Source organism: Notolepis coatsorum (assembly GCF_963971535.1).
Source record: "Notolepis coatsorum genome assembly, chromosome: 7".
Classification (NCBI taxonomy): Eukaryota; Metazoa; Chordata; class Actinopteri; order Aulopiformes; family Paralepididae; genus Notolepis; species Notolepis coatsorum.
In genome coordinates, this window is record NC_140171.1 from 109,471,925 (window position 1) to 109,489,277 (window position 17,353).

At 43.4% G+C, this 17,353-nt stretch overlaps 1 protein-coding gene across 1 annotated transcript in view; it reads left to right on the forward strand.

Annotated features, from left to right (window-relative positions):
• The window catches only part of sorcs1 (sortilin-related VPS10 domain containing receptor 1), a gene marked incomplete at both ends in the record, with an annotated part of 670,421 nt that overhangs the window by 475,494 nt on the left and 177,574 nt on the right, over window positions 1–17,353 (forward strand). Inside the window, one exon of the mRNA XM_084318344.1 lies at window positions 7,326–7,484. Within this exon, the coding sequence (XP_084174470.1) occupies window positions 7,326–7,484 (159 nt within the window). The remainder of the gene's footprint in view (window positions 1–7,325; window positions 7,485–17,353) is intronic.

Here is a 17,353-nt window from a genome sequence, read left to right on the forward strand (position 1 = left end):
GAGTTCGATGCAGATTCCCGTCTACACGCGCAGTCTAAACGTGATAATATTGGGGCAGACCGGCAGACCAGGCGAACGTCGATGTGCCGATCTGAACGGAATCTCCACGTGCCGTCGCTCGTACAACACTCAGTTGCACAGCACAGTCTTGCTCGCCTTTGTTAAAGATGTGTATAGTCAATGGCGGAGGCGTCTTTTAGAAGGCTATGTTGCTGCTGTCAGTCAGGCCTTGGACCCTGTGTTCACCCTTCACCACACACGTCTCTCCTTTCAGTCGAGTGATCAGTGAGTTGGTTGTATAGCGTGTCCTTCCAGTTTCCGGGGGCCTCATTTATAACTGTAGCGTCGCACGAGAGCGGGGCTTGAAGGATGCATAGACCGCTTTCTGAGCAGAAGTTGAGATTTATAAAGAAGAGACACTTGACGTGATGATGTACTGTACTTACCGCCGCAGAGACTTTACAACACGCCTATGCACCGTTTGGAGGGAGTGGGAAATAGTGATGTGAATAGTAAAGGTGGACTAATGCTGAAAATGTAGGAGATACAATGCCTTGTATGTGTACTTCACTGTAGCCAAACTATGATTGACCTCATTTAGAATGGCCTTCAAATCACATTCAAATACAGTTTGGAAATGGTGTTATATAATACCTCATTGTGCCATGAATTGACATAGGGAACATATTGATGTTTTAAATTTAAAAAAATGTATCAACCAGTAAGGAATACAACTGAAAGGGACAACATTTATCAGTATGCTGCTATTTAACCCCTGACTGTCATATAATCTGCATATAGCCTACCTTAATTACATCTACTAAAATATTTAATTTAATTTAATTGTATTTAATTTAATTGTACTTTATTTAATACGGTTGTTTTGATGTTTTTGCATGCATGCACATGTCTGTCCTGTGCTATTTCTCAAACTATCTCAAACTAATTGCAACTATAATCATTATTATGGTGGATTATGGTTGTGTGTAATGATGCACAGTTGACTGCTTTGGCGCTGTTGGAAGACGGTTGCAGAGTTTGGTGAGAAAGTGAATTGAAGTGGATGTTCTGTCCCTCGCTGATGATGTGTGCATGTATGACTGTCAGGGTATAATGAACGAATTAAAAAAAGATGGCAAAGAATGTGTTTCCAATTACCCTACTGTACGCTCTATGTTTCCACAGCTGTTACCATTGTAATAGGCCTGTCACAATAAAGCCTGGTGTTGGATGTGGTTTTTACACAAGGAGAGATAAACCTGAATAAGAGAGTTATTATATTTCTGACCTGTTTCCTCATTCCATCGTTCAAGCTCTGCACACATGGAAATACTGGAATTGTTGTAATTAAAGTTACCACTATGTCTTCCTATAACTTGTATTAGTTGGTTGAAAAGTATGTAAGTCTTCTTCAAAATTCTATCCTACAGTATTTAATAAACCTCACAGATGACAAAGGAATTATCAAAGTCAAAGTCATGTTTATTGTAATTTTTCCATGTGCCATGGAAGCACGAAATACAGTACTCAGGTATCGGTTATAGCCATTGAATACTAAAATAACTAAATACATACTCAAATAAATACTTGCTCAGCTAATAGGCCTACTACCGTTTTCATTTGTCGCTTCCTCATCCAGACTGAAGGGTGTGATATGAAATGCAAAATGGGGGTGGATATGGGGCATTTTGACATGTATGGTTAACAGGGTGGTACAAGGCTTGTTCATCAATTTTAAGTTGAATGGGATTCATAAAGAGCATTGGCGTATATGTAGACATACACATACTGTACATCTGAATATTTCTAGGCGTACAAAGGTGATGTGGAATCATTTGACCAGATATTTCTCACATAGGCAGACAACCGAGTATTTGATTAAGGACAGAGTTTACTGACAGAATGGCATGTTGCAACATGGAGAGACCTACGTTACAGTGATGGGCTCTCTAAAGATATCTACAGATCTTTACATGTGTATGTGATTGTGATTTTAATAATGGTGTGTACATGCAAGTACACATTATATGTCTCTATCTCTCTATATCGCTCTCTCTCTCGCTATCTCTCTCTATATATCTCTCTCTATATCTCTCTATAGCTATATCTCTCTCTCATATACACACACACAAACCGTGCTAAAACCTCTGCTTTCTACACTTTGCTAATGATAAGAACGCTCCATCACCTTTCAGCTCCACTGATTCAATTATATTTGTGGCTGATTTTATCAGTGCCCCCTCCCTTACCTATCTGACTCGGCACCATCACAAAGATGGTGGACCACTAAGAAAAGAATAAAGGCTCATGGGAAATTAAAGCTTTCAAGGCCTGACTGAGCATGGATGGATAGAGTGAGCGGAGAGGAGAACATAGCAGGGATGACTGAGGCTACGTTCACACCGCAAGCCCAAAAGACTTGTTCCAGCCGCCAAGTCTAGCAGTGCGGCTGCATTCAATTCATTCCCAACATAGCAGTGCTGTAGGCCCCTTGAACGGCCCTTCTAAGGTTTCTCCCCTCCACATTGTCTGTGGTGCTTTTTTCCTATTGCTAGGTTTTTAGTGAGTTGTCCCTTACCTTTGCGTGGGGTATGTCTGGGAGTGTTGCATTCATTTTAGTTTGGATTTTCTGGTGTTTTTGTCTTTGTTTTTAATTTATTGTGATGTTTCTTCTTGACTTGTTTAACACCCCATCCTCGATGTGCCACCCATTGCCAACGGGTGATGGGGCACACATTACAGCTTTCAATGAATGTCTCATTATAGCTGCTTGGTAAGTTGCCCTTTTGCAGTGTTGGTACAAGGCGTCACTTGTCGGGGGCAGAGATAGTTCTGGCAAAGCTGATGATGCCATGCAGAATGCTTTGTATCTTGGATCATTCACATTCTTAGCTGATGGCTGGCCATACAGATGGCACACATATTTGCTAAGACCATCAAAGGTAGACTGGTCTAGGGTAAAACTGCTACCCAGTTATGTAAATGCAGTCAGGTACTCCTTTTTCTCACAAGCAACATAACATGTTTTCATCTTGCCTTTGCCATGACAGGCACGTGTAGAGTCACAACCTGAGAAGGTATGGATCTGATTCTGAAGTGCTGAACACACATTGGTGTCAAGGGCTGATGACACCTTAGCTATGTCAATGATCCTTGTTCTCTTGCCAACTCCTGTGAAGAAATACAATCTACATGGCAGTTCTGCTCATGGTATAATAACTCACTCTGCTTCCATTTCTTCTAAGGTCCCAGTAGCTGTTGCAGTTGATTTAGTCAATAATCTGGTATACTCTCTGTAACAGGCAGGGCACAAAATTTACTTTTTGACTCACCGGCCAGTGGCGGGTAGATGGGAAAAATCTACCCGCCAAGCATATTTCTTACCAGCCAAAAAAAATACGCATTTTTGTGTCACATATATATAAAAAAATATCAGTACATTTCAAGTAGATAGGGTATTATGTTGAAGAATACACTTAAATAAGAGGCCAGAGTAAAATTTTAAGCAAATTATTTTAATATATTTATTGATGATTGATTAATCAATACATGTCAATTCAATCTTAAGCTTAAATTGGAACCTACTGTTAAACATCATCAGACTCCTCACTCTACCCTCTTTGCATGATTTAACAGAACATAATAAAATGTGAAGGTTTTATAAACCTAACTTAAACCTCCTCAATCATGTCCACAATCTCATTGATTTACTACCGATGACAAACGTGTTGTTTCTGTTTTTCTTTTTGACTTTGACTGTGAGAAAATAATAATCACACACAAAGGGATAATGGCTTATAGCAGACTTAATGATTTTAGAATATTTCAGATAATGAAATGAAATGGTCATCAACTATTCAGTTAGTATTTATAGTGTAACGTTTGGCTTTAAATCATATTGAACGTAGAGAGAGAGAGAGCGATTGAGAGAGAGAGAGCGAGCGAGAGAGAGAGACAGAGAGTGAGAGAGAGAGAGAGAGAGAGAGAGAGAGAGCGAGAGAGAGAGAGAGAGAGAGCGAGCAAGCTCTCAAGCTTTAATAATTTTACATGACTATTTGGTTGCCCGCCACATGGCGGACAGACCTCTCAGTCTCACTCGCCAAACCTAAAATCTGCCCGCCAATGGCGGGTGGCGGGCTCTAATTTCATGCCCTGGTAACAGGACTTGTGATATTGCACCTCCAAGGCCACACAGTATTTTTCTTGGATATGCAAAAGAATGCTAGTGCCTTGCTTCATCTGGGCAGCTTTCAACCGGCCTTTAAATAAAATTGGAAAGTGTGTGTTGTGACTGTGAGAATGTATTTGATTGTATAAAGTAGGCCTGTGGCCTCACTCACCTATTCACCCCCCCCCCCCCCCCATACACACACTAGGACAATAGAGCTACAGCATGCACCCCTCCCCAGGGAGGCTCTATTGTCCTAGTGTGTGCGTGTGGGGGGGGGGGGGGGGGGGGGGGGTAAGAGGTGAGGTTAACACAAGCATTGGTTCTCAAAGCTAAGGCCTTGTCCAGATGAAAACGATTTTGATCTTTTTCGTTTTCGTTTCATTTTCATTTAAAAAAAGGTTTCCGTGAAAACGAAAACGTCTCAAGAAATAACTGTGTGCCACAAATTTACTAAATAAATGTCTTTCCTGTTTTAGACGTCGCTCTTTTATTTTGAAAACCCTCGACCGGAAGTGTTGTCGTTGTTTTCGATAACTTGTGTGGTCCGGTTATGTGCTTTTGAACTGACGCTAGTTTCCAGAGACACACTGCGGCGCAAATGCATCTACATGAGGAGGAGGAGGAAGAGCTGCAGATTTTAATCGACAGGAGAGAGAGAGCACTCAAAGCTGTATATAATATAATAGCCCTGTGGTGCGGTCGGAGGCAGCTCAAACTACCTGTGTTGTATTAAATTAATTGATTGATGTTTAACTTGTCCGTGTGTGTGTACAGTCCTTTCGACTAGCACACGTTATCTGTATTTAACATTACCTCAGGATACCACTGTAATTGTAGAAAAAGTTGTCTGTATTTACCGTTACCTCAGGATACCACTGTCTATTGTATTTTGTTGGTTAGCTATTTAGCTAATGCTGATAGCATAGCATCAGCGCTAGCTGGCTGGCTACAGCTCAACACCAGCCATGGGGATACTATTTACTAATTGATGGAGGCTTTTTAATCGTCAAGGTAAGAGAGGATTTGTCATGATCAACTGAAGGCATATGCTATGGAACAGTATGTGCTTGGCTACTACTTAGGTTTTCAGAAAAAGTACATTTAGCTGTAAAAGCCCTGTAACTGTAATGTCAATCTGATGGCATTGTTGTTGTGATGTTGGCTGAGTTTGCACACGCAGGTTAACACTTTCACTGCCCAAGCTTAATTCCTTTTTACCTCCTTGAATGCCCAGCACCACTTCAATGTTAACGTTAATATCGCCTAATCTATGTTTTAATGTTTAAAATATGTTTTTATGGCTATGTGTCTAATCTGCCCGTCGCTTATCAAAGACATTCCATGATAATCGCCCTTTACTGGAATATTCCAGAACGTTGTCATTTTTCGGCCTATCCATGAATCGCCCTCAAATAAACGCTAGATTATCGATAGTACATGTGTACGCACGCACGCTCTGGCCGCAAGCTGAAAATCGATTCTCCTATTTCCTGACCGCTCGCACAGTCAATCAGCCATATCACATAATCACATAAAAGCTTATATCTCCGTGAAAATGAGTCTGATTATCCTAAGACTGGTAACATAGATTCCTTACCTGAGATCAGATGGTATCCAAATGGATTATACCAATTCCTGATCGCCATTCGAAAAAATCAATCCTTTTATTGATTCACCGTGTATACTGTAAAAACACATAATCCCCGCTGCTCTGAGGCTCACTAGTGGAGCTGATCGACCCCGGCTGCGTGAGTGAGAAGTAAAATGTGGAGTCAGGGATTTTTTTTCTCATTAATTTTCATTGAGTTCAATCCAAAATGGTGAATTACCATCTGGGAGACGATAGGGGGCGCTTTTTTCACATCTGAGCGCCTGGAGGGGCTGAATTTCCAACGGTAGACTCGGTTGATGAAATATGATTTCAGATCGCTAATAAAAAAATAAACGAGAAAATACGAGAATTCTCGTGAGTGGGCATTCAACCCGCGGGGGTAAACTAGAGAAAACTCGGGTTGGGCAATCAAAGTGTTAAGGGAGAGGTGGGCTATCGCGTCATCGGTTCAGAAAAAGACTTGTATTGCTTGTAAAGTTGGCGACGCAAGGGGGGGCGTCTTCAGAATTGCGCACTCTGGAAGCCGGTCTCAGAAAGTAGCGTCTGCAGGCTGCCAGAACGCAGTTCCGTGTGGATGAAAGGTGCATACGATCAAATACTTTGACTGATACGACCGAAATCGGTTTTGTCTGGACATGGCCTAAGATACTTTAAACATCACTATGAACAAGCTGAGCTACATAAACATCACTGTAAAACAATAAAAAAACTAGGTGGCATACAGTATCTTAAGAAAACTAGAATGCTAGTTATGTAAACTATAAAAACACAGCAAAACTGTCTCTCAGCACAACATCAAATAGTGTATTTTTCATATTAGTGTAGCCTTATTTTTCATACCTGCAGACAAGGTTTCTGCCAGTGGTAGATGGTCCCTCTTGCGTTCACAGTCATGTACAAATTATGCACAAGTGGAAGTGGAAGTACAGGGCCATCAAAAGCTGATAGGCCTGTCCTGGATCGAAGTTATTTAAGAGGACTTTCACTTGTAGAACCATGTTCTGTAAGCTCAGACCCTACATCCACATATTGAGCTGCAGAACACGTTGTGGCCCATTTCTCAGCTGTATCCAAGCGCTTTTTGTCGATAAAACGCATATAGCAAGTAGAGTGAAAACCAGCATCTCCAGGAACATTGGCAAAAGCGATCTTTAAACAATGTTTGTATGACTCCGCAATGGTACGATTCTCGCCTGGCAAGTTAAGCCACCGTTTGATGCAGTTTCTATATGTATCCCACCGTGTCTGTGTAAAATCGTGTACACTTTTTTTCTGAACAGAGTTGAGATGCATATAACATTGTTTAGAAACCTTTTTTCCGAACTTTAGAATGTGGTTTTTGTCCATTTTCGTCCTCGTCTGTACTCGTCGAGATGTAACGTTACTCTGTTGGTGCCATGCTAGACTGTTTACACAAATGTGTTGTCGTCCATAACCTGGAAACAAAGTGGCTGCTATTGGTCGAGTGCAAGACACGGGCCCCTTGAACCTACTTTGATCATTCACCTCCTCCTCATCCTGTCCCTCGTGTCTGTGGTTCAGATCATGCTGCTGACGGACCCGGAGGTCGAGAGCAGTCTTCTGATCAGCTCTGACGAGGGAGCCACCTATCAGAAGTACCGCCTCACCTTCTACATCCTCAGCCTGCTCTTCCACCCGGAGCAGGAGGACTGGATCCTGGCCTACAGCCACGACCAGAAGGTGAGCGGCACGCTGTATCCATGAGAGTGTGTGTGTGTGTGTATTATGTGTTTGTGAGCTGTATCCATGAGAGCTCAGCGCTGAGTCAGAGAGGGACCATGCGCCCATGCATTCGCTCTGGAGAGCAAGTGGGATCCATTCAGAGATGGATGGAGTGTGTGTTTGTGTCTTTATATGTGTGTGTGTGTGTGTGTGTGTGTGTGTGTGTGTGTGTGTGTGTGTGTGTGTGTGTGTGTGTGTGTGTGTGTGTGTGTGTGTATATGTGTGTGTGTGTATATGTGTGTGTGTATATATGTGTGTGTATTTATATGTGTGTGTATATATGTGTGTGTATATGTGTGTTTGTGTCTTTATATCTGTGTGTGTTTGTGTCTTTATATCTGTGTGTATAGGTGTGTTTGTGTATTTATATTTGTGTGTGTATGTGTGTGTATATATATATGTGTGTGTATATGTGTGTGTATATGTTTGTGTGTGTATACAGTTTGTGTGTATATGTGTGTGTGTGTGTGCGTGTGTTCTGTGTTTTAAAACTTCAATACACCATATGACTCATGCTTGTTCTATTGCATGACAGCTGTGTTCATCATGTACCGTATGAGAGAGAGGGAGAGAGAGAGAGATTGAGTTGATGCTACTCATGTAGTGAGTCAGACACTCAAATGTACCAAATTTACTTCACTCCTCCTAACTCAATGACACGGTTCACATTTAGAGCCACTGACTAGAAAGACGGCTTTAAGTAGTTTTGTTCATTTCAATAAACATTTTCAAGATCAAATTCCCAAGTGTAGCCCGTTTAGGAGTATGCCTAGCTGGCTTCTTATAACTGTACAGGCAAAGGAGGCTGATTTAAAGATGAACAACACCTTTAGAGAATGGAGATATTTTTTGTGGACCGACCAAGCTTTTGTGACCTGTGCTGGTCGCAGGTAATAAATACAAGGCTTAAACCACATTGTTGTTGGTTAAAGTGTTCCTTGTACCTCTCAATCTGGGAACAAGACTATCCTCACACCCTGCAGTGGTTTAGACACACACTATTAAACCCTAAATCCTCAGAATTACAGTGCTGGAGACTGAGTGCAAATGTTTTTCAAACAATGAATCATCCACATAGGAGCGAGTGTCTGAGACTGAGATAATAAATAATCATCCACATAATAGGAGCCAGTGACTGAGGGAATATATAATCATACACCAGGGCTCTACGCTAACTTTTTTCCCAAGGAGCACATGTGCTCCTAAATGAAAAAATTTAGGAGCTCAAAAGAAAATTTAGGAGCACCCTAAAATATTTAGGAGCACAGTGAAAATATTTCAAGTAACAGAGTTTTATTTTTTTTTCAAAAATAAATGTATATTTGTACTGTGCGTGCATGTGTGTAAATTAGCTCTTGCTACAACCCTGCATGTTTACATTTTGTACTTGATGATCAAATCAAACTACTGCTACAAAGGTAACAGTCACTTAACTAAAACTTTAGCTTTTGCCCCTTTTATGCATACAATGCCTATGGTTTGGCTGTGTTGCTCTTCTAGAAAAATAATCCTTTCAGGGTTGTCTATTGAAATACTGTACACCTCCAGTACAGAAACACAGTTTTTCGGGTTTGTGTGAATGCGGTCGAACTCGGTCCGCCGGACCAAACAGGCGAACTCTGGTCCGCCTGAAAACGTAGGTCTCGGTTCGCTTCATCGGACCAAACACGAACCAAATATAGGAAGTGCTCATTATTACCACTGCTCGCAGCATTCAATGCAAAACAAGCACACTGCATCTATCTCTCTATCTATCTATCTATATATCTATATATCTAACTGTGCATCTTGGGAAGAAGGAAGAAAAAACGCGGCTTATTATATTGTTATTATTATATATATATAACAACGTGGTGTACAAGTTGTTTAGCGAGAGGATGGTGGTAATCGGCTTCAATAGAACAACTCGCCTCCGCTGATCTGGAGTCAGACAGAGCTCGCAGGCCACACACAGACACACACACACACGCGCGCGCACACACGGGCTCGCAGCCACACACACATTTCCACTGTCCAATAGACGAGCGCCCTTTTCGACCGCGTGACATTGTTCTGATAGTTTGGTGCGCCTGACAGATTGCTATGTGAACGCAGGCGAACCAAATGAAGAATGCAACAATGTTGCAACTTCACCACCAGAACCGCACCGAGTCCACCAAAACTATATGTGAAAGCGACCTTACAACGGTTCATTTTCGAATTATTTTGTTTACATGTCCTAGTTAAAAGGCAACGCCGTTTTGGCGTTTTGTTTATTGCACGTTCTTTGCTGAAAAAGAAGTGCTACAGGCTATACTAGACTAGGCTAAGCTAACTAGCTTATTTTGCGATCCGAAATAAGTCTGTGGTGTTTTTTTTTCTCACAACGGGTCAAATGCATCTAACACGCTTTGCATCGTCGCCATTCCTTTATGCCCACATCGCCCGAAATGAACGTTATATTGGCATAAGCTAACAAGCTAATCCTGATCAGAGGCAGAGCCATAGAGAACAGGGGACTGGGGAAAGGGTGTGTGTCGAGAGGAGTGGAAGTTTGAAGACAGACTAGACTACAATATGATGCGGGGGTGGTGAGTTGAAACAGTGTGAATGAATGAAAACTTTATTTAACAGATTGCAGAATGGGTACAATACAGTACGGCTCAATACACACAATTGTTAAGGGGATGCAGACCAGAGAAAGACTTTCGTCTTGTTTACATCAGGGTCCCCCATTGTGTGTGTGTGTGTGTGTGTGTCCCAACCGACCCCACTTCTATGTTTTAATAAATTATTTGCATTTAAAACTATTAACGCTGACTCATTCCTTCAGTCCACTCAAAATTATGCTAATATTCATTATGTTGTTTATGATATTAATTGAAAATAGCATATGAGAGTATTATAGTAATAATAACACATGGCCATATACTAAAAAGCTATTTATAATTTTTGGCTGGTAAAAAATCTGCCTTTTTTATGGCTGGTAAGTCAAAAAGTTACATTTGTTCCCTGACTGCAACTAAATAACACAAATACAATAGGCACATTTGTGACTGTTACAAATATAACACGTTTTATACTTGTGCTACAAGATTTTGGCCAGTGCTACAAAACTATCAACCTCTGTAGCACCAGTGCTATGTGCAAAAAAGTTAACGTACAGCCCTGCGTTAGCTTAGTGTTAGCCCTGGGAAACGCTCAAAAGCGAACTCTACAACACCATCCATTCGTGATAAAATGGGGTGGGTTATATTGACAAGGCTTGACAACAGAGGTTCAAATATAACTTCATATTTATTGGTTATTTGTTCATTTTATATCAGCATCCAGTCTCCGCCGTCGTGTTAACACACTTCCTGTTTACATTTTCGAACGTGACATCATCGCCTACGGCAAGCGTAAACGCTCAAAACGCAAACCGTAAACAGAACCCGGAGCGAACCAAGACTGAAGTGTGTACACAAACTAGAGGGGGGAGAGGGAGGGGGGAGTTCGCATCAGATCTCGGAACGGACTAGAACGGAATGGAATGGAACCGAATGGGTGAGTGAGAAAGGCCCCTAAGTGCTAACTCTGTGTTGGAGGATAATTAGTCAAAGTGATTCCCTGCCTCCCCTTCGACCCCCCACCCCTCTTCTTCTCCTACTCCTCCTTCTCCTCCTCATATCCACCGCTCTCCTCTGTTTAGATTTAAGATTCAAGAGGTTTATTTGTCACATACATACCAGGGCATACAGTGAAATGCGGGTGGCCATGCCAATAATACTAAATAATAAAATAGACATAATAAACAGGTAATAAAATAGACATAAAATCCGCATGATAAAATAGACATGCTAAAGTCCTGAGATAGTGTAATACAATGTTAGTTACGAATTAAGGCACTGGGTCCTGTGTACACTACTATACATTTACATTAATACACTAATACATTTACATTATTACTATACAATATACAGTTTTTACTCTATATCCTTATGCTATACTTGCTATTTCTAAACTATGCTATACAAGAACCACACCAGTTATTTCCTTAACACTTTGAGTGCTGCACTGTTTTCGGGCCCCATCTATTCACTGCCACACTTTAAAAGATAGGAGTCTGTCACCTTGTTTATAGAGCTATAACTATATTCTATATTATAGCTATGGATACAATACTATAGTCATTTGACAGTGACTTTCTTCCGGTCAAGATGCAAAAAAGAGATAATATTTCCATGCATACATTTGCGCGTTATACCGTGGTGAATATAAGTATGTGTTTAGATCGGTCTGGGGTAATTCCTGAAATGCTGAGGAATAGCCTTATAAGTGTATTATACTATAACCGTTGCTGTTTCTTGCCTGGACCCGCTATTATTCTCAAATCAAATCTATATCATAGGTATTATGTTTCATCATGAATGCATGAAAGGGGGGGGGGGGGGGTTGTTTTTTGATGATTTGATCACCACCAACGGCATATGTAGGTTGACGTGGGACGTCCTCGTGATCGATGCCCGTGTGTTGGTTCCCACAGCACAAGTTTGCTGGTTGGCATCTCATGGTGTCTCTGGCAGTGACCTGCCAGCCTCATTCTCCTGACTGCCACTTTATCGCTCACATTTAGCCTACGTGGACGTACGTACCTTTAGCCTACGTGGACTTACTCAGGAGAGATGCGATAACAGAAAGCACCAACGAGCTAGCCAGATGCATGGAGGATCGGGATGACTGGAAGCACCGATGGAGGGCCCGTCCGAGGACGACCTAGATAGATAACGGCATATGTTGTGGACTAACGTTACACACACACATTCGGATCGAAGTGAAGACATGCTTGGATCAATGCAAGATTGATATCATATAGGCTTGACTAGGATGTACCCCAAAAAGAATATTCCAATTATCTGATCGTGATTCCAGGTATTGATGTCCATTGTGTCGCCAACATAATCCACCACACATCATGCATCTGGAGCATTTGATTATTCTCAATCCAACCGTTATAATCGCTCAGCCTGAGCGAAAAAACCGAAATGACCCGGAGACATTAGATCGACGCACATGCCAAGTTACAAGGTTTCAAAGGGTGCTCGGTACCACCGTCTAGCTGGATGCGGCCGGCATTTCACTTTGGTGACCTCAGACTCATTCCCTATGGTAACAACAGGCTCCCTGGATGGATAATGAATACAAATATCGGGAAAAAAAAGAAGGAAAAACTACCCAGAAACGTGTTAACGTGTGTTTGGCACTCAACGGTTGGGGCCCAGAAACGTGTTAACACGAGATTGGCACCCAAAGTGTTAAAGTGACCTTTATTTTCCTCATTCCTTTAAAGTGTCCTTTCCATTTTGTTTAAAGTGACCGTTTGTGTGTGAGCGAATGCAGAATGTGTGGTGTGTGTGGATGTGTGTGCTCATGTGTACTTGTGTGTGGAGAGTTCAGTGTTCAATGTTCTGATGGCCTGGGGGAAGAAGCTGAGCCTAGTGCAGCACAGCAGCATGCTGGAGGCCATACCTCAGCACACGTTTCTCGCTGGGTTTGACGTGGAAATAATGTATCATATTCCAGTCACAGGGAACATATAGTCCGTGGCTGTAGTTCAGTGATCTGGCGAAAGTGGTCAAGGCAACATATGTTTTGCTGTCACGACTGCAGTCGCGGAGCAACGCGACGTCATGCGATTTGTAATGAAATGACGGTTGGCCAAAACTATACAATATTTGACTGCAACATAAAATGTCAGCTATCAGCCCAATTTCTCTTAAAATAAGTAAATTAAGTATTTATCAACCACAGGAAAACGGTCCATATTGTATGTTATGTCATAACCATAAGTAATAGGCCTGTATGGACATATTTGCGAAAATGTGCAATGTGTAATATTACAAATAAGTAATATATTGACGCATTTACAAATAAGTACATAAGTATTACATAATTAAAAAAAAATTTACTTTGAATGTTTTCAGAAAATGTTTATGTTCTCCTGCTGGGGAACGAACCTCCAGACACACTTTTCTGATAGCCTCACCCAAACCCTAACCTTAACCACACTGTTACATTAAACGAACCCTAACCTTAACCCTACCCTTAACCACACTGTTACCTTAAACTAACCCTAACCTAAACCCTACCCTTAACCACACTGTTACCTTAAACTAACCCTAACCTTAACCACACTGTTACCGTAAACTAACTCTAACTTTCTATCTAAACCATAACCGTTAAACATTCAAACAAATCATTATCGTACGGTTATGTATATAACCATAGTTATATGAGTATAGTGACGCTCAGCGTCATATTGCAATACTCTCCACTTCAGTACTTGCGCACTGAATAAAAACTCACAATGTACCTTTACATACCAACATCTGTCTGACCACACCCCCATCCGCTACCTACATAAGCAGGGGTGTGGCCATGCCCTCATCTCCTTCCCAATCTTTCACCACAAGGCAAGATCAAGGGGTCCTCAGGGGAGTCCTGACGCTGAGCGTCACTATACTCATATAACTATGCTTATATACATAACCGTACGTTATATTATCGTATAGCTCTGCTCAGCGTCATATTGCAACACAGGAGCTGAGCAGAGCATGCCACTAGGGAACGAACGGAAAAAGGAACAAACCCCTGTTACCACCCCTAAAATCACGGGGGCAAGAGAAAAGCCCAACCCTGTGGCAAGGCCGTAGCAGCGGAGCGCGAAGGAGGACCCAGACCCAGAAGGGACAGGACCCCCCCGGAAAAAGGGGGCCTGGAGAGGCCAATGACGCCACAGCATCGTGACCTCACCAGGCGGTCACTAGTGACACCGCCCCCCACATCGCAGGTGTATTCGGACAGGGCCCATCCAAGAGCAGGCCCTTCCCCCCAATAGCACGCCGCTTGGCTCACTGACCCTGGTATACTCAGGCAGTCACCCATCCAAGCACAACCCAGGCCTGAACCTATACCGCCTCCGAAATCAAACGAGATCGGGCGTGTTCAGGGTGGCATGGCTGTAAACTTGAAGCACTCAAGAGGCTACACCTACAGCGGGAGCAGGCAGCGCACCGGGGAGACGACCTCCAGAAGAGGTCGATCCCTCAATCCAGGCAACAGGCACTTGACCTGAGCCTGGAGCACTGCGGACTAGACGGGCGCCAAAGGGGTCTACTGAAACAGCACGCCGGCGGAAGGGGCGTATGCTGGTATTGTTGCGCACCATGTCACAGCCTCCACAAAACCCCCCGACTCTCTAGAGGGGTCAAGGCTGACACGCTTGGCAGACGTCATGAAACGTGCAGGGGCACATTCAAGCGGCTAACCCGAAAGTTGACTCCGCTACCAACACACCAGGGAACCAACCACCAAACATGAGGCGGTTGTTCCTATAACCCTGCAAGAAAAAACTCCAAAACACAACTGTGGGTATACACTGGCTATACCGCAGTACAAGTGTTTCAGTTTTCAAACAGGGGTTATCCCAGGCCTACGGGTCGACGAAACAATTTCAGACCGGGCCCGGCGGGCCGGAACGTACACAGGGATGCCAGAGGAGTCCCATAATAATCACCTCAACAGCCCCCTCCCGGCCATGCGTAAGCAGGAGAAGAGAGGGGCGAAAAGAATGGAGAAGGACCAGGCCCCCTTAGCGCAGCGCAAGGTACAACACAACATGGACCAAGCAACAGTGAGGGGTAACACGTAGTAACACAACCACGAACATCTCCATAACGTCAAAACCCTGTGACACCCGGGCCGACCCGGCATTTCCCCCCCCCCGAAAAAAGCACAAGTCCCTCAGGGTAACAAAACAGCAGATCTGCGTCCCCGGTGGACAACGGGTTAACTGACCTGGGCCGGCGCGACCAGAACCAGTCCCGTGCCCTAATTACGCCGACATCCCCAACACTAGGAGGGGGGGTAGGTACGCGTGTCGATCCAAAACATTATAGAGGGCGCCACCCAGACGGTCCCTTACGTACCGCGCTCGGTGGCCCACCCCAAGGCCGTGAGACCTCTCTACCTATGCTTTGATCTATTCCGTTAACATCCCCCAGATATGAACGAGAATTCATCGAGACAACACTGGCGCTCGGAAGAGACAAACTCCATCCCAGTCCATAAAAACGCCGTTTTAATGATGAGCAACCAAGGTGCGCAAACCCATGCGTGATTCTTATGAGAAGCACCCAGGGCCAGCACTATGTACACGTCGAGACCCAAAACACATCAATGGATAGTCTAACAAGACACCAGACATTGTTCCTCCAAGCCGCCTGGGAGAACGACAAGAAGCCGTTGTTCTTTATTTCCTCTTTTCTATAAAAAAGAGAAAAAAGAAGACGGACATGGGTCCCATGTGACGCGGCTGAGGGAAAAAAACAATACACCGTCAACCTACTCCACAAGGAGGGGACGGGAACCCCCAGAGAGACCTCCCACGTGAGCAACAACTTGAAAAGTGAATGTAACATTGAGCCATGTGATCAAAAGGCTCAAGTTACACATATATCGAGCATAGCAGAACACCAAGTCCCTACGCTCCGCCACAACAACTTGACAATAACAGAGAACCACACATGGTAAAGAACTCACGGAAGTCAGCGACCAATAGAAACGTGCTCAGTGACGTATTCAAACCGACCGTGATAGGTGAGGAGTCAGGGAATTCCTCCCCCCTCCCCCCCCCGTGGCCGTACTGACCAATCAGCGCGGCAGGACCAAATGAAAAGAGGGTCAAACCTCCCGACCAATCAGAAAAGAGGGAAGGAGGAGTTTATCCGGTTACCCCCTCGCGAACCCAACCCTCGTATACGACAATAATAAACAGCCACGATGATACCTTAAGTAGCCAGCATGCTAAATGAACAGCGTATATCCATAGGATAAGCTAACCCAACGCACGCTAGCCACAGATGACAACGCCTGTGAACAGGGTTTATAACAAGGCCAAGGTTTATGTGTGAACGCGACACCCGTGTTTTATGTTTCAAGAAACACAGAAGATTGATAGAGAGAGAGAGCGGTCTGAAAGACCGTGGTACAACTACACACACACGAGCACTTCTGTAGGCCAACACTACAGTGTTGTGGCTCAATACCACTGTTTTAAAGTAACAGAACACAGTGGCGGCCTGTGTGAACTACATTTGGGTGGGCGCGGGGGGGGTGAAGGGGGGGGCGGGGGGGGGGGCAAGTGGACAGCTGACCAAGCGAATACTGACTCATAACGTTACCCCGTTTCCAACGTTAAGTCGAGTTCATTCATACTACACTAGTACACGTATGATCAATCCAATAATGAACACATATATATATATATATCTTGTCATTTTAAACAAGTTACCATTCATTAATTCATCCATTATGCGTCACCTGCGGCAAAATTAAATGTTATAGTTCAACAACAACACGCTGTGTTGAGAGAGAGAGAGAGAGAGAGAGAGAGAGAGAGAGAGAGAGAGAGAGAGAGAGAGAGAGAGAGACCGCATTAACTCACTTTGTTTAGTTGAAACCTGGTCCAGGAGGGCTTGATAAAGTGTATATGTCCACTGTCCCACAGTCCCAGACTGTTGATGTATATCCACTGTCCAGACTGCATCCAGCTAGCCAAATAGCTTCTTGTTAGCCAGGTTAGGCACCACAACACAAGTACTGTGATGAGCTGTGTCTTTGTCCATTTCCGCATCGAACAGCCTGCAAACTACCTGGCGTTCTATCGCCCTGCTCTAAGACAAACTCTAACCTTAACCAACTTTGAAAGAGTGCCTAAGCTTAACCGTCGAAAGAACTTGCCGTCATGCTCTAAGACAAACTCTAACCTTAACCAACTTCGAAGAGTAACTAAGCCTAACCAGTGTAGA